The 18600-nt window shown below is 41.3% G+C and overlaps 1 protein-coding gene across 5 annotated transcripts in view; it reads left to right on the top strand.

Moving 5' to 3' along the window:
- The window catches only part of KIAA1328 (KIAA1328 ortholog), a 174383-nt gene extending 158213 nt beyond the window's left edge, over positions 1-16170 (top strand). For 4 of the 5 annotated variants that reach the window (XM_075488409.1, XM_075488410.1, XM_075488411.1 and 1 more), the window contains one exon: positions 12764-16170. In XM_075488409.1, the coding sequence (XP_075344524.1) occupies positions 12764-12977 (214 nt within the window). In that variant the 3' untranslated portion in view covers positions 12978-16170. The remainder of the gene's footprint in view (positions 1-12763) is intronic. The other variant, XM_075488413.1, reaches the window with a different exon arrangement.
- Positions 16171-18600: the final 2430 nt, after the last annotated feature.

The raw sequence follows: 18600 nt of genomic DNA, 5'->3' as shown, positions 1-18600 counted from the left end.
TTTGTGTGCCTCTCACTGGGAGGTGAGCAGAACAGAGCAAGTGAATGCAAATCTGGCTGAAAAGCAGTTGGTATGTCATGTAAGGCTTCTGAGTACGTTATGAAGGAAGAAGAAGCAACTGAGCATAAACTACATATATAATGTCAGCAAGATACAGAATCGCAAGGAATATAAGGCTTAAGCACTCTAGCCTATGAAACATACTTTGGTTTCTTCAGTGGGTGTTGTGGTCACTCTGCTCCCTGCGGAAATTGGACTTTAGATGAACTGCAAGATCCTATTCACTTTTCTTATGGTAGCATAGCTGGCATAAAAGATGATGCCAGTTGCTACGTCATTAGCATTAACAAAGTAATAACAATTAAAAGCTGAGAGCAACAAGCAGAGCTCAAGTTTCTGGTGCAGTCTGGCCAGAAAAATGGGCTTCTTGCAAGGCAAAGTGTGTCCATTGTCTGTATTTTGACTGTTACTATACCTTAAATTTAAATTCCTCAATTTCTAGGCAGTTTCAACCTATTAGCTCCCTACCCACACCATCCTGTAAAACGTAGTTTTCTTTCCTAACTTGCCTGCTATGCACCCAGCTCATGAACAGAGAACAGCAAGGCATTGTTTTTTTCCTAATAAATGTTCTTTTTAAAGTCAAGCAACTGACTGAACACTTTCTTCTCACTACTTGGTTACTTCTTCCCTTTCTCTTTCTCCCTGTTCCCTAACAAGGGACGGCTAGCACAAGCACAGGGGCTATCGTCATGGCCTTGCTGTTCCAGGGATCAGGAACTGGGAGATGTTTGCGTTTACCTCTGGAGTGTAATTCTGACTGATAGGTTCTTATCAGGTTTGCCAAGTCCATCCGTCCAATTGTCTATTTCTGTTTTGAAGACCAAGCAACCATAAAGTTGAAAACCATGTTGTATTTTTGGAATCTGAAATTTCAGACAATGCATTTATGAATTATTTATGAGGAATGTGTTTTCAGTAATGTGTGGCATAAAATGGAATGAATGCGTATTCATACTTGCCCTGCACTCTCCAAAGTGCATGCTAATAAACAGAATGATAACCTACCATCGCTTCTGCCCTGTAAGATTTACAGTGCAAGCACTTTTTTATGTGGTTTAATTCAAGTCAGTTTGTCAACTTAAAGCTCTAGTGTTTTGTTTTAAAGTACAACTTGGTGAGTGATTTTCTATTACTTAAAGAAATCTAACTGCTTTTCCCCCCCTATTTCAACCAGTGTTAGTGTCTGTAAATTTTTCTAGTCATGCTGGCATAGACCCACGCTAAATTATGCTTTAATTCACAATTAGAAGGAAGTGGCAACTGTGCAGAGCAGCAAACCTTTCATTTAAAATGGCCATTGTACACGATGATGATTCTACAGAATGATTAAGATATTGAAGAATAATTAAGATATCTTTAGGTTTTTGGCCATTTAGAAGTGCTGGGCTTATTTAATTTTTTAAACCTCCCTGAAACAGCTTTTTCTGTAATGACAGTAATACAGGACTCTATATTGTCACAACTTGGTGCTTACTGGTATCTGAATTGTCTAATGGTAACTTGTTTTCACTGATAGAGCTGACAGGGCAGAGATAATTAAGAAACAGAAGAATCTGAATGCCAGATCTTGCTATTAAACACTCCATGCCACAGCAGAAGAAATTAAGCTGACAAGCAGGAGAGGAAGGATTGTACAGATCCACAGGAAGAGTTGGTGTTTAGGTACAGCAGTTGACTGTATGTAAAGTATTTCACCAGGATAGAAAAAAAAGAAAAGAAAAAGATAAAATAAATAATTTCCAAGCATTCACAGAGGCATCTCATTTCCAAGGTGTAAAATAGAGAGCTTGCAATACGTATTCACCCTGACACAACAAACGGCAGCAGGCAGGGAAGAAGCCCAGCCCCAGTGAACCAGTGGCAGAACTTCCATTGGCTTCCATAGGGTCACGATTCCACCCCAATATATACTTAAAACTACCGCAGTCTGATTTTGCTCCTCTGCTCAATGAGGTTTTAAATCTTGCACAGCTAGTAGCAGTTCTTGCCACAATGGTTAGAAAGTCAATGAAAGCTCACAGTTCAGTAACTAAATGACAAGGTAAGAAACTTTGGAATCATAAAATGATTATAAGTGCTTGACCTGAAACTATGCAGATCTCCCAGTGACTGTACAATTGAAGGAAAAAGTTGATTTATTATCTGGCAGGCTGGGAATTTGGACTGAGCTTGTGAAAAAAGACAGGTTGCTAATCCATGTAAATGGTGATGGACTTTGCAAGCTGTATGCGGTAGGTTTTTTTCCCCTAAGCCATGCCCCTTAAAATTGTTTTGTACTTATTTAGTACCCACAAAGTTCTAGGCAGTGTACAGGGTGTAAGGTAGTCTCAGCTTTGCCGAAAGCACACTAGGAAAAAGAGATGAAATGTGGAAAAGAAATCAAAACTAAGGGGCAACACTGAGAATGGCAGAGAGGAGGTGCAGAATTGCACTGACTTACATATGCAACCCTTTGTCAGAGGCTTTAGTACATTATAAAAGAAAAAGCACAATTTTAAAGATGATTCATTGAATTAGAATTGGCTTTGAGGGGAAAGATGCCTGGGGACAAACTTGTAAAAGCAAAAAATTGAGAAGAAAGGCTGTTAAGGCAGGAGAAGTAGGGGGATGAGGTATGGCAGAAAAGATGATGACAGCTTAGTTTTGGCCCAGAACAATAAAGGGTGAAGATCTTGCTGAAGATATGCTATGATGACAGAGTGCTTAAAGGGAATAAAAGCTAAGCGTGCTCTGAAGTGCAAAGTTATTATGTAATATCACAGCAGAATCAGGGCCCCAGGTGCTGTACATATACTGAGGTTCATTTTCTGATCTGAAGAGCTTTCAGACTTGATGGGACAGAAACGGGTGTGTGGGAGGGGAGAGAAGGACAATACAAACAGAGTGATTACAGAGGTGGTTGTTAAACTCCATGGTAGTTCTGTGGTTCGGTAATTTCTTTCTTTTATACTAAAACTTCATTCTAAATTATTCTTCTGTCACTGGCAGATCTGATTTAAAAGGTTTCTTTACTTTCCAGCACTCATGCCTTTGTTCACCCTCCCCCTTCCAGAGTTATTACAACCTCAGTTATGCCAATTCAGCTGCCTGCAGCTATACCTTAAAAGAAACGATCTGGGGGGTTTTTTGTTGTTTTTTAGCTACTAAAAGCACACAGAGACAAAAACAATGAAGAAGCCCTTTCAGTTGTATTTGACAGGTTGGTAACATGGCAGCAGGGGCTGAGCGGAAGTCCAATGAGGAAATAATAGAAAAAGCTGAGTTACCAGGAGCAAAGAGGTAGAAAGCTGAGGATTGGGAGCACTGAGACGGGAGTGCGGAAAGGTGAGGAAAGCAGGTGGTGGTCTCTGACTACTGGGTAAGTGAAAATGGCTGTTTGTGTAGCAAGGAGGAATGAGAGCAGCAGTAACTCTTATTTCAGTAATGACAGCCAGTTGGATGCTATCATAGGTGAAGCCAGGGTGAAAACTGAGGAAGAAAAATCTCTTATCAGCCCTGCCTTAGGGCACAAGTGTTTTGAGATGCTGTTACTGGATCTGGTATCCTTTAGTGCATTGGCTCTGCTTGGTATGCAAAAGGCCAGGGGCAAACCAGCAGCGCTCAGCCCCTTTCAAGACCAAGTCCTCTTTAGCTCTTTACTACTGTTTATCACATTGGGGAGGGAGGGTTGTCCCATAACACTGCCAAGCATGGCTCGTTTTGGTTAGCAAAGGTGTGATGTGTTACCCAATTCTGCTGCTTCTCTCCAAATTCTCCTGTGCAAAGGCTGTGATCTCCGATTCCATTTTCAACAAGATTTAGTGATAATTGTTAGTAACCCTACAAAACGAGGCACAGAGTTCATTGGTGGTGTAGGTCTTGCAGCATACAGGGAGTGTTGTAGTGCAGTGTATCAATTCATACACATGCAAGAAGGATGTGCGGAGCGACGGAGCGGCAGCAAAAAGGCCGTTGTCATCCGAGTCTGCACAGACAAGCGTTGCCGAAGTGCTGGAGGGAGCTGATCTCCTCTTTGCTTCTGTGTAACCCCACCAGGGGAATGTGGTGCTCATTTCTGGGTGATTGCTTACTGGAAAGATGTTGTCAAAGATCGGAGGAGAGTGGCAAAATCTGTTGCTGTGCTAGAGGTATTGATTTATGAGAGAAGATTAAAATATCTGCGGCTCAGATAAATGTTGACTGAGACTAGAGCAGAAGGGAGAAATGTAATATTATTCAAATACTTAAGGAGTATTTGCACCAAAAAAGGAGACAGATTTCTCAGTACCGTGCCAGATCTTTAGCAATAACTAATAGTGTGAAGCTGGGAGGAAGAAATTCCTCTTTCTTTATCTCTAGCTGACTATCGGAAACATGTTCTCGTTTGTTACATGTACCTTTGCCTCCTACCAAACTCCAAAGCAAAAATTCATGGAACATTTGTGGCACTTTCCATGCTATTCTGGTCTCCTTAATTGTACGTTATCTTTTTCCCTCTGGACTTTGACTTATCTATTTAGACTGTGTGCTCTTTTGGAGAGAGGATTGCTCTTACAAGTGGTTGTAGAGTGGGTCCCGCTGATCCTGATCAAGGCCCTTTAGGTTATACCATAGCCTATAAATAAGTAATAATGGTAATGATAGCGTGAGATATATTTGGCTGTGGAATGACTTCCCAAGGAGAATAGCAAGAGGCTGATTGTTAGCAACAAATGTGAGGAAACACACTGTAGGGAACCATTCTCTGTCAGCAGGGAGATGGCTGGATGATCTAGTAAGTCTTTTCTTTCTCTAGGTTATGATTCTGTGAATACTGCCTTGGAGAGTTTTCTAAAAGTTTCTGATACTGTAAGCTCTCTATTATGTGGGTGTGGGTTTTACAGCACTCCGGGAGGCTGTTGCTGAGGACACTGTAAATATATTCTGTTTTACATTGTGTGATGTATATTAAATAAAAGGCTCAGATCTTTTTTTAATTGCTTTGAAATATGCTGCAATCTGATCTTTTTCTTTAAGAATTAAGAAACTTTGAGATGCCTTTGGAAAATACAGACCCGTTACAGGCAAAAAATACGTCCCAACCTGGAGTTGGTTTAAATACATATATAGCACTGTTGAATTTGCCTCTTCCTATATCCCACAGTCAAGTATCTGCTCTGGGTCCCAACCTTCATGGAAGTACAATGGGGCTCTCAGGCTTACTGGCACAGTCCCTTTGTCTCTGATTCCAGACTTAATCTTGTTCATTCTCTTGATGTTTCAGCCTCAAGAGTTGCACTTCTCTGTGTTCTTTTTTTGAGAGTCACTACATGGGAATATCCCCTGAGGGTGTGTTTTAGTCACTGAAGATGCAATTCACACATGAAAGGCAAGGTCTCCGGTCCTGACTTGTGGCCTTTCAGGGAATGACTGCAAAGTCAGCTTCTCTTTCTCAGCTTTCATTTCCTATCTAACCAGTCTCTAATGTTCATTGGCATGTTCATCTCAGGCTTGCTAGCCCAAATAGCATGCTGGTTAAAACCTGGATTATAGTCATACAGCAGGGAGGGAGAGAAGAAAGAATCCGAGACAACAGCTTGGACCTATGGAACCTGAACCCAGAAATCTGGTGACATGAAGAGAATCCAGTGGACATAATGCATTTGGATTTTCAAAAGTCCTTTGCCAAGGTTCCACACCAAAGGTTGTTAAAGAAATCAAGTTTCTGCAGGATTGGAGGAAGAGTCCTTCTATGGATTTACTGCTGATTAAATGATAGCAGGCAAAGGGACTTAATGTTCATTTTTCATGATGCAGGAGAGTCAGCAGTGGGGTCCCCCAGGTACCCACTGGGCTGGTTCTTCATCAGTGACCTGGAGCAAGAAGTGACGAGCAAAATTTCCTGAGTGACCTAATAAGTTTGTGGATGATACTAAGTTCTTTCAGATGGTCAAATGCCATGTCAATAGCAAGAAACTCCAAAAAGGCATGAAAACTGAGTGGACAAAAACGTAATTTACCTAGGAAAGACTCATCAACACCATGCCTACATGATACTGAAGTCAGAGCAGGTGATAAGGATTTGCGAAGTTCAAAGCTTCCTAGAGCTTCACAAAAACTTGTGGATACATAAACCTTGGTGTACCCACGTTTTGATTCTGTTGTGTACTTTTGGTCTTTACCTCTCAAGAAAGACATAGTGGAAGCTAGAAAGGGTGCCCAGGACAATGGATTTGATCAAAGGGATGAAGGAGCTGCCATATAAGGAGAGTCCAAAAAGCTATGACTTTTGACAGGAAAAGACTGAATGAGAAAATGATCAGGGTTTGCAAAATTGTAAAGGTGGTGGATAAATTGAATGTGGAACTGTTTTTCACCAGATCCAACCGTGTGAGAGACACTAACTGCAGTCAATCCTTAAAAAGCGCTTGATGACACTAGCAGGGTATTGGGTTAAAAGAGAAAACAAAAGTATGTCTTTCAATAGGAATGAATGTCCTGAGCTTGCTGTCTGTGCTGGTTTTGGCTGGGATAGAGTTAATTTTCTTCATAGTAGCTAGTATGGGGCTATGTTTCAGATCTGTGCTGGAAACACTGTTGATAATACAGGGATGTTTTAATTACTGCTGAGCAGTGCTTACACAGGGTCAAGGCCTTTTCTGCTCCTCACCCCACCCCACCAGCGAGGAGGCTGGGGGTGCACAAGAAGCTGGGAGGGGACACAGCCGGGACAGCTGACCCCAGCTGACCAAAGGGCTATTCCATACCATATGGCATCATGCTCAGCATAGAAAGCTGGGGAAGGAGAAGGAAGGGGGGGACGTTCGCAGTGATGGTGTTTGTCTTCCCAAGTAACCACTATGCGTGATGGAGCCCTGCTTTCCTGGAGATGGCTGAACACCTGCCTGCCCATGGGAAGGAGTGAATGAATTCCTTGTGTTGCTTTGCTTGCGTGCGTGGTTTTTGCTTTCCCTATTCAACTGTCTTTACCTCAACCCCCGAGTTTTCTCATTTTTACTCTTCTGATTCTCTCCCCCATCCCACCGGGGGGAGTGAGCGAGCGGCTGTGTGGGGCTTAGCTGCCGGCTGGGGTTAAACCACAACACTGTCACAGGACATTGTGGAAGCAGCAGGTTGAAAAAGGAATTAGGTGATTTATGGACAACAGGTTGGTACATGGATGTTGAAAGGGCAAGGCATGGAGATACCTCTAGCATCCCTAATGCAACAGTTGTGGATGCAAGAATAAAGATGGCAGAAAGTGGTTAGGAATCTTTAATTTGGGTAGAGTTTGCCCTTCACCCACAGAGCCTCAGTTAACTTGGGAGTGGGTGATCAATCATCACAGCTGTTTTTTGCAGATAACCTCAAGTTGTATCACTAGTGTGGTGTCTTCAGGTTTGGGGTAGTTTGGCTGCTGAGGCCACTTCTTATCTGCATCTGTTTTTTCTCTGCTTTTTTTTGCCCTGTTTGTTCCAGTTAAATAGGAATTTGATATCTGCCTTATAGTAACAATAAGCTCAGTTTCATTTTCTGTAAAATGGGTCTGTTCCCTACCCTTTGAATGTGCTTTAGCTGTATTTAGCATTTGTAAAGTGCTTGGAGGCAGGCAGTGTTTTATGAATACAGGATAGTATTAGGCTTTGTACTTAGGCACAATACTGTACCGTAATTCAAAGGCAATTCATGTAAGATTAGTAAATCACTTTGAACTTTATGTTGAAAATATAAGCAGTAGTATAAAAATAAACCTTTTTATTTCCTCTGGTGTATACAGTTAAATAAAGTAAGCCTATACAGCTACTAATCTCCAAAACCGTATTGCCAGTATGCTTTGTTGAAATGCCATCACCTTGCAGAATAGACATTCTGTGTGTTTTGTACACATTTATGGTTGAAGAATAAATTTTCAGAGACTGTAAATGAAAAGATATCTCTGAACACAGTGATCAAATAATATCTGACGCTGCTTGTTTAAAGAAATATACATATATGTCACTGTCAGAGTATTTATGACTCTAATAAGTTTAGTTATTTTGCCTCATGGGGAAATTCCTGCTCCTCCAAATATCAAACTTGTTTGGGGTTGTGCTGTTTTTTCAGGAAGGAACAAATGATATTGTTAGTTAAATGGGACTGTGCAATATGAAAATACAATACTGTGGTTTAAAAATTGAACAGCATGTAAGAAATATAATATATTTTACCAGCAACACGAAATAGACAAACATTAAAAATTCAATGACATATCCCAAATGTCTAAATAAATAAATAAACAAACATCACTGTTCAGCCAATTGAAACAAGGATGCTCTGTGGTTACCTTCAAGAGCACCATTCTCTCTAATATCCTGCGCAGTAATGAATTCTGTGCATCACTTTTGCATAATCTGACCATTTTTTAGGTACTGTACATTGTGGGACTGTCTGAACTCTGATTGCCCAGCAGGTTTTATTAGACAGAATACCAAGTGGTTTCAGGTGATTTCTCAGCAACCATCCTGGGAATAAGCGGTCTTATTGTTCCCAGAGCAACAGCCACATTTGCGTGTTTGCCATAAAAATGCGAGAGCCTTCCTTCCCATTCAATTTGGAAACACAGTGCAAAGTAAGGTGCACCTGTAGATGTTCAGAGAGTTGTATTCCTGCTGCACCAGCAGTGAAACAGAAATACTGTGGAAGGAAGGATTTGACTCTGTGCCAACTTGTGTTTACTTTTGTACTGTTTTCCTCTTTAAAATGCGAACATTTAATGAGCTGTTCTGAATCTTAATGCTTTATGATGTTTCCTGCTACCTTAGTGATGGACTACAAAACTCTTTTACATTAAGAGTTTATAAACTCTACTAGATACTTATTTAATTAGGAGCCAATGCTGAAAGTTTCTAATAAAATTTCCAAAAGCACTTTGGTGGCTGAGGAGCCAAATTTCCAGCAACCTGTGTTAATTGTACAGAGGAGATTAAGGGAACACTGTCACAGCACTGTGCAATGCCTGACCAGGATGGATTTAGCCACCCAGGTCACAGTTCTGCACTGACCCAGCTATACTGCCTTTGTCCTGGTGGTACCTACCTCTCAGATAGTCTGGGTATCTCCATGCTGCTCTCTGAGCCATATTTGGAGTTTTACCTCCTACATTAAAAGCAAAGGTCAAATTTCTTCATTGAAAGAAGAGCTTCAAAGCTTACCTTGGTCTGTTCCCTCTACTCCCATCTCTGTCCTCTTGTGAGTGGCCCTGCCTTCCTCCTGCTTTGTACACTAATTCTTTGTGTCCCCTCTCCTGATGGAATTTTTGGAGACTTTATGATAAGGAGGTTACTTTCACCAAACTTTATCTGTCTAAATAGCTAGACTTCTAATCCAAACTTGTAGACGTCACAAATTTTCTTCTCCCATGATGAAATATGCAGACTTTCAAGCTCATGAGAGTTAGATGAAAAAATATACATGGAGGAAGTATCAAAACCAAGCTTAGAAAAGAGATTGTTTGCCAGTCTGGTGTGGAGGTGCTCATTGACTTTCCAGCACACTGGCAAATATACCAAAAAGGTGAAGACGAACTGAATTATCACCATCCTTAAAGGGAGATTTGCCCATCTCATTTTCCTTCTGCTGAGAGGGCAAAACCGATCAAAGACCTAACGTACAGTGCTTCTGCAGAACGTTTGGGAATTTTTTCTCCTTGGGAAACATGAACGAGGCACCCTTGGCTGTTAATTCACACTAAAAGAGCATTCAGTATTCACAAGCCAAATTTGCCAGATCAGTTTTCCTGTTTGAAATATTGTGACTCTTGGGTGTCTGATCCTGCAGCTTTGACTTCACTGAAGCCATTAAGTGTCGTCATAATAATAATAATAATAAAGCCTGTTTTTACTTATGCATTTATTCAGATTGTGCAAGGAATACATATCCTGGTTTTAGAGAAAGTTGCATTTCAGGATTTGAGCATTCTAACTGTGTCTCTTTAAATATTCAGATACAAATTAATAGTGAGAAAATTGTCTTTGCGAGCTTCAAACCATTCTAGGTCTACTCAGTTGCCTCCAGCCAGATGCTGTCTGATGTTGCCTAGACAAACCAGGGCGAACCATTATCATGGGATTAAACACTAAATACCTGCAAGGAGCATTCTCTTTATCAGATAGTGCTCTGTTAGCTGAGTTGATTCACTTTATTGCATATATAACTGTGGTGTCAAATAGACTGATTTACAACACCTGGTCTTTTACATAATCTTTGCTATTTGCTGTGCTTGTAATCTGCCAGATCATTTAGCCTTCCTGATAGCAGAAATGCTGTAAAACTTAGATAAACTTGCAGAAGAAATGAACTCCAAGGTACTGCTGAAATCTAGGGCCTGCACGTTTGCTATAAATGTGCTGGCTGGTTTGGTTTCCCACTACCTAATCTGTGATTGAATGTGGCTGCTGGAGAAATTGAAATTTTATGATAGCACTACAGTCAGAGGAGATAAGCATTTGTATGCTAGATGAGATTAATCTAAAAAGAAGTTTTAGGCGTGGCTAATGAAACCAGTGTATGTGTTAACTGGGTTTCTGTGGGGTTCAAAGCATCTGTGTATATCTATACAGAGTCTAGTCCAAAACTTTCTGTACGTGAAAAGTCTGATATAGCTATGTGCTTGTTCTCACTATCACTGTGGCTTATTCCATCTTACATTGGAGATATCTTTAAGGAGCCTCAGTTTTCAGAGGCTACTTTCTGAATGCTAATACAAACAACAGACCCCCCTAAAGTGGTCTTGCTTGGCTACCCAAAAACCCTGTGTCCTTCTGAAATTTTTGGTTAGAGTAACTGTAAGGCATCACATTTGAGTAGGGTTAGCCACTTACATGGTCCAGTTGAAACAAAACTAAAGCTGTATTTTTTGTTTTGAGTAGCTCATTTTTGGCTATTAGGGGTGATTTAAACAGACAGATAATAGAAAGACATGTAGACAAGCTTAAAATATGAAAAAGAAGTTTGCAAAATGGGGTTCTGATTGGATGAAACGCAAGCTAGTACATCCAAAGGAAAATAAAACAATCTATAGGTAGTCAAATAGAGGAGAGAGCCCTGGGAGGCAGTAATGTTGAGTCAAACTGTGTTAGAAATGATGGTGAACATCAGATTGGAAGAAACAATAAAAAATGAAGGAAATACAAGAAATGACTTTTCCAAGCAGTCATAGCGTAACTCCAGTGGTTGCCATTAACATCAGTATTAACCCATCAGTACCACAGTTAACTCCTTTGATCTGAGGAAGTATTTCTGTGTCTCGGACATAACTATGAGTTACCTTGTCATGGTCAGTTTTCTGATCATGGCTGGGATGTAACACTCACCGCTGGAGCTAATGAAGGGTATTTTGCATGGTGTTGCTAGTTTAGGGAAGGAAGTCTTTTTTCCTGATGCTGCTGCTGCATGATGCTGTTGGACAGCACAAGTGGCAGTGTGCCTCTGGGAAATACATTGGCTGCTGCTAATTTCACATCAATAAACTGTTGTGAATATTTGTACTTAACAGTTTTTCAGACTATCTGAGTTGAGGAACCTACCCCAGCTGTCTGACTTAGTTGCTTAGTCTTCCTAGGCTCCCACCGTCATGAAAGAAAAAACAGAGGCTTTTCCACCAGGACTCAAAGCAGGAAACAGCTTGAGATGTTTCCTCACCCTATGGATGAACAACTTCTGCTTACACGAGAGGGACCCTATGGAAACCAACCAGCTGCACTGATACCTTAGGTTGGATGCTGTGAATAATGTTCTGTGCATCTAAGTCATTGAATTTGTGAATTATTTCAGCATTAGGAACATCAGGCAGGTTGGTGCTAACAGCAGGATGGAACAAAGGGGACTTTGGGGTAAAACTCTTGAGTGATATCTCTTAGACTGCAGAAGAGCCTCCTTGGGGAAGCAGTGGAAATGGTATTGTTTGAGACATTTAAAATTGGACAGGAGAAAATATATTGCAATGATCAATCCTTTGCTGGTATTTAGATCAGGACTTGTCTTGTGTGAATATTAATAGGAAGTCTCTGTCTGAAGTAACTGCCATTATTCAGTGTGCGTTACCAGCTAACATTGGCTTGCAACCTTCCCCCACATCTGTACTCACACTTAAAGGACAGCCTGAGTAATGTTGAGCACCTTTGCCTTCTCTCTTGGTGCCTGAAGTGTGGAGTTTGTGTTGGCTTGCTTAGATTATATTCCTTCAGTGCTTCCACCAGACAGACTCCATATAGTGCAAAGAGATTTACAGGAAGCACGTGTAGTTTGTGGCAATAATAATAAAGTCTCCTGCTGTTTTCAAATCCCTGGGAAACTAAATCAAGTGTAGAGGTCTATTCAAAAAAAGTGCAGCGTGTGTATAAGTCACTTCACCATTACGTGTATGGGTCTGCCTTGTACCCGTTTGGCGTATTTGGCTATCATATCTCTGAGGTCTGTCCTCAGTCTCTGGAGTGAGACTAAGATATTACACACCTCAAATGGAAAAGCTGGTGAAACAGCTTAAAATAACGTGAGCACCTGTGCTTTGCTTGCCTCTTTTTTCACTGCCTCTGTGTTGGTATGCCTTGTAGGAACCCATACAGCAAAACTTGGTCTGTGTTGGTGGCCCCCATCAGACAAATCTAGGTCTAGTCTGAATTATATAGCCAGGAAGACTGGATTCAATTCCTGCATGATGCTGTGATGCTTAATGGAGCTCCATTTTCTTGGTGTGTTTCTGTAGGTATGAAGCCAGCCGCCTTGACCTGGTTGAAGCTATGAGTCTGATATCTGCCTCAGGACACCTCTGCAGAGAATCTTACGACGGGAACAAAATGCACCTGCCTCATCATGTGAGCCACAGGCTGCCGTCTTGGTACCAGACCCCTCGCAGCTCCAGAAGCAGAGCAGATGAGCTAGAGGAGAGCCAGCTCCTTGAGGAGATTTTCTTCATTTGACACGCCTCATTGGTCTACAGCCCTTCTGTAGAATTTTTAGGACCTTTTTGTTGCTGATTTGTTTGTGTTAAAGTACCATTTTTAAATTATTTGAGTGACAACTACTTGTCTTCCCTCTTCTAAAACATAGCTAATTAGCATCCAGTTTCATTTTGGATTTAATAATCATGGTGCAAGAACGTTGTTGGGGTAGACCAATCAGAAAGCGTTAACTTTTTTTCTAAACCTCTCATGTGCCAAGTAATCATTCTAAAATAGAATTTTTTTTAATCTACAACATTTTCTAATAGATTGAAGTCACAGTTTTGCCAGCCTCATATCGGAAGTATATTTCATTATCGATTTTTAGCTCTAAAGCAGTTTGCAAGAACTGCCTAACATTCAAGAACCACCACGTTCGAAGTAGATTATTTTCTAATTAAACAGTCTGTTTAAAACCTGGCATATTATAAGGATACAAGCACTTTAGTACTTTTTTCAGTGATTTTATGATCTACTTTTTCCTTCAACATTCTGATATTTAACTTGCTGGGTTTTTAGGGGGTGTATCGTAAGTTCAACTATACAGTGTCTAATAACATTAATAGACGATGTTGCAGGTTGATGCACTAGGCATCCGTTTGAAATATATTACTCTTTAAATCAGTGCTATTTGACAGAGTTTATGTGCTGGGTAACCTAACCCTGAAATAGCAGAACACAGTCAGAAAGTGTAGTGGTCCAAAACCCATTTGATGTACTTTTCAAGATGAAATATATAGTAGTGGTAGTATAAGAACAGTCTTAAGACATTTTCACTAACTTGCACTATTTTGATCCTGTATCCAGGCTCCATTGTAAAGAAGACAAATCAGTAATTATTTCCACTAGCGGCTCGCAGTGCACATTTCCCTGCCGGCTTTAATTATTCATGCTGTATCTATTTCAGTTTATTTAAATGCACTTCCATCTACTGCATGTACTTGGTTATTTAAAGAAATGTGCCGAATTGGTAAAAATGACTGCAGATTACAGGATTAATGGTCATTTTCTCCACAATGCAGTGTTCATATTTTATTGTAACAGTAGCCACCGGCATGTGTTCCTAGAAATATGAGGCTAAAATACTCATTTTGCACAGTAAAATTGCAGCGAGGGAAAGGTAGAATTGAGTCAGTATGGGCAAGTTCTAGGCCATTTGCTCCCAAACACCACTTCGTGGGCCAGTACAGCTTTTCTGACAGTCTCTTTAGGCAACCCTGCTTATCTTAATGGCAGCAAGTTGCTGTACTGATCCTTGGGGTATCGCTGCTGCCTGCCTCCCACACGCTTGCTCCTGTGCAGCGTTTGGTCCTCTGCGAGGAGCTGGCAAGACTCGGCAGTGAGGCCCGCAGTGCACCTCTGATGAGAGCATCAGTGCAGGATGTCTAGCACGCGCCCCTGGCTGTACCGTGCTCTTACAGCAATGAAACAACAGGAGAATGAAGGGGAAGATGAACCGCAGGTTACTCTGAGCTGCTTCGTTCAGACCCAGTCTTAATCACAAATCAGGTGATATCGTTTTCTTGCATCCCAGCGGAATTTTAAAAGCTGCTTGGAGGAACTTAAAGGAGGGCAGCAGCATTACTGGACCAGAAAATTACTGCTGTGGAAAGGCCCTGCTTGGTCTGTCCTGCTGTCAGTGAAGTATTATAGTTCTTTCCAATATGTCCATCTGCTGTTGAATGTCCCTCTTGTTCTACTCTCTGAGCTTGTGAAGGCAGAGGTTTCTGCTTAAAGCCCAAAGATGTATTCAGTGCCCTGACCCAGGTAAGCAGGTGGAGAAATAGGTTTTCTCATTCTGCTGGCTGAGTAGTCTGCTGCTTTAAGAGGGCAGGGAAAGGGAGGAGAAGGAAGAGGAAAAATGTACAAGGAGCAGCAGGAAAACCGTGGAAAACCATGAAGAAATGACCATCACATAGATCTTAGGGGTTTGGGTTGTTTTTTGGTGTTTTTTTTTAGTTTTGTTGGGGTTTTTTTTGTTAAGGTTTGACAATTATAAAGAAACAGTTCTCTGATTTCAGTCCAATTGCTTCTCTTGTATTTTCCAGTTCGACTGAAACTTTAATTGCCTTTTCTAATAAGTGCTAACTGACCTTTTAAAACAGCAAAAAATACATGTATATCTCTTGAAAGGTGCCTTTGTGTACCCAGTGGAGAACGCTGTGTGGGAGCACTCTGTTCTTTGGTTCTTTATGGGTGCCAGTATTTAACTGCTTTAGGATTCCTTATGATCCATTTTGTTCATTAACAATTCTAATTCTGATGGTGACTTTTGACTTGAATCTATATTTTGGTAGTAGCTCTTTTGAAAAGGACATTGTCAGGGTTGTGGGCTCTACGCTCAAGGTGCTGTCCATCAGTCAGCTACACGGGAGGCATACCTTTATGAAGCCAAGAATTCTGGAATTAAGGTGGTTGAAATGTCTGATGGGTGAAGACCTGCCTGTTTTAACTATCTGTGAGATGTGGACAAAGAAACAAAAGCTATTAATTTTGTAGACCCTGTGAAAAATCATTTTTTATAGTGCTGGCTCTTGCTCTAGTTATCAGCAGTACATTAGGAATAGTGTTTAGCAGTCAGCGCAAGCAAAGATATTTTGCCACGAGGCACTACAAAGTTGAAGTTATTAAAACATTTATAGCCTTAGAAAAAAAAATCAATGATTGTCAAATAGGAAAGGACAAAATCAGTAGTTGGGACTGGGAGGGGAATTGTTTTCCATCTGCTAAAACCGTAGAGGAAATGCAAAAATTAAACTAGCAAAAGCAATCACTTGACAGTGTCCTTTTAAGTTTAAGCTCCTATATTAGGAAGCTGCCGCTGGGGAGTTAGTCCAGCCATAGATTGTTTGTCCAGAGTGTTCCCAGTTAATATGCTTCAGCTACACATTGGGCTGTGTTTTACATGAGGCTTTGTGGAGTAACATGACTTCTGCTAAGGGTTCTACCCGTGCCTTCACTTTGTGTTCTTCCCGAGTGGCTCGTACACACACACTTGCTGAGTGTTTGTGTAGTCATTGCTTTTGTGCACCTTGCATGCCGCGGACCTGTAGCAATCACACCCTTTCACCTTCTAGCCTCTCAAGTCTCACTGTTGAATCCCATCTTGAGCATATATTTATATATGTATGTGAGGTCTTAATCTAATAAATTATCTGGGGGTTTCATTTAATCTTCCACACTTTTGTTTATTTGATTTATCTCCTGGTTTGTTTTGTCCAGCTCAGATGTCAATTCTGCCATTGACAATATGTTCCACTTTCCACATCATCATGTCATATATATTCTGAATCTCCAGCTTGCTAAGATAGATGAGGAGCTCGTTTTAAGCCTTCTCTTCCTCTCCAGGACATGAGTTTTGCTGTGAGAAGGAGAAAGCTCTTTTGGAGCATGAAGTGGGGGAGAGGCCTCAGAATACAAAAGAGAAGAGAAGGGGAGAGCCAGCACTATGCTTTGGGACAAAAAGATGGCATTAAAGAGTAAGGAAGAAAGGATGGAAGTAAGGGCAAGAAAGCACAAGGGCGCAAGGCAGAGAACTGTACCAAAGGATGCCAGAAGGTATAGGTTGAGTGGAGCTAAGCCAGAAGGTAGAGACGAGTTGTTAAAATACAGTAAGTTGATGAAGGCAAATTTTGTGCTTGTATCGTGAAGTGAGAAATGTCTTCAAGCACCAGTTCCCAGAAGAGGCTTATGACTCCCCACTCCTTTTCCAAATCATGTTCCTGCATTTGGGGAGCTACTGTCCAAAGGATACCTGGTAAATCAGGGAAAGAAGGAAATCACCTAAATTTAGCTGCCACCCTTTAACGCAGCTAGACAGGGAGGCCAGAGCACAAGGAGGGTAATAGGGTAGAACTCAGGTATAACCCAGGCATGGACTGAATTTAATTGCTAGCAAGGGATGGTGGTGTGAACTTAGATGACAGAAGAATGTGAGACTAGATATAGCAAGAATCTGAATAAGGGAGAAACAAGCAAAACAAACTTTGCAGTGAGCCAATGAACTGTGGGGGTTTGGTGTTAAGGAAGGAGAGGAAAGGGCTTAGCTATGCTTGAGAAAGATTGAGCCTGAGATATCTAAAAGATATCCCTTGAAAGCGGAGATGAGCCTGGGGTTAAACTCTAAAAGTTGCAGCAGAGATTTTCTGAAATAAGACCTCCAGGTGGTGTTTGAATTTGTACCGTCTGAGGGGGAGAGAGCACAGGCTGGTTAGTTAGAAACCTCCTTTTTCATTGTTAATTTTTGAAATTGTGTGCTAATTAGTGTATGATTTATAAATTTACATAACTGCATGCTACATAAGACAACACAGAATATTGAATGAGGTGATTTAAACTGGCAGAAGCAGAGAAGTCTGCTCTTACTGGGTAGCTCTCCCCTGGAAAAAGCCTCTCCCAATCCATAGCTGCTCCCTGCATCTCTTGAATGCTTATCTGCTCACAATGACAATAAACATTTTACAATATTGTGGCTCCATGTAGCTGTGAGAGAAAAGGCTACCTTGAGCATCTTTGGCATAGTTGTGTAGCAGAGCTTTCACTGTGATCCTTGGGGAGGGTGTTTGGAAGCAGAAGTCAGCTAAAAAAGAGCAAGAAACCCAACTTGTTCTGGTCAGTGTCGGTGACAGCTCCCACACTTGTTCCCAGGGAACGCTGCTGCGTCCCAGCTGCAGCAAGGGGATGGGGATGTGGGAGAACTGGATTTGATTCCCAGCTCTGGGGAAGCCACTTTGCCTCCCTCCGCAGCATGCTTTGGGTTCTGCTGGTGAAGTGTGTTTACTACCACATCTCTGACTTACACTAGTGCCCGCAGCACAAGGCGCTGGACATATCCACCAACAATTTGTCTGTGAACTGTAACCTGTTAGAGCAGAAGCATATCAGCCAGTCATTCCCATCTAACAGAAGCCGAAACTCTCAGACTTCATATATTTTGAGGCTTGAAGGGGTCATTTCAGGCATTGGGGAACTAAACTGGAGAAACTCGGTTGTCACTGACAGGTGAGGCCCTGACATATGTGAGGTGAGAGATGCCCAGATGGTCCCAGCAGACAAACCAATCCACAAGCTGTAGCAAAAGCCATAAATTCTTAGTTTCCTTAATTCAGGAGTAATTCTGACTGTGTGAAAAAATACCTTTATTCACTCATAGCATTCAATAACAATTCTTAAGACTGTAAGTTCATTCTTTCTGGTCTGTCTGCAGACAGGAGGAAAGTGAAAAATTGGAAAAAGTCATCTTTCCTGGTTTCTTACTGGCAACTACCTTAAAACCTTGAAGTGTGGATTTGATTAAAGCCATTGTCCAAACACAGAGTCGAGTGTTGTGAGCATTAAGGACAATGTGGGAACTCCTCTCCTCTGCTAGACCTGGTAAGGATGGAAAGGACAAGATGAATTCACAGACACAAAAGCTGGTTCTTTCTCAAGCTGGAGTTGACTGTGAGGAAGTTGCATTGAAATTTTAAAAGCACCTTGTCAAAATCTTCCAGTGTTTAATTATCCTTGCTGCTACGAAACTGCCTTATTTTGAGGTTGAGTTTGTCTAACTTTTAATTTCCAGCTGCTGGACTTAGTTGTGCCTTCAGAAGCAAGACTGCAA

The sequence above is a fragment of the Mycteria americana genome, chromosome Z (genome assembly GCF_035582795.1).
Source record: "Mycteria americana isolate JAX WOST 10 ecotype Jacksonville Zoo and Gardens chromosome Z, USCA_MyAme_1.0, whole genome shotgun sequence".
NCBI classification, from domain to species: Eukaryota; Metazoa; Chordata; class Aves; order Ciconiiformes; family Ciconiidae; genus Mycteria; species Mycteria americana.
This window is presented reverse-complemented; position numbering and strand designations above follow the sequence as displayed.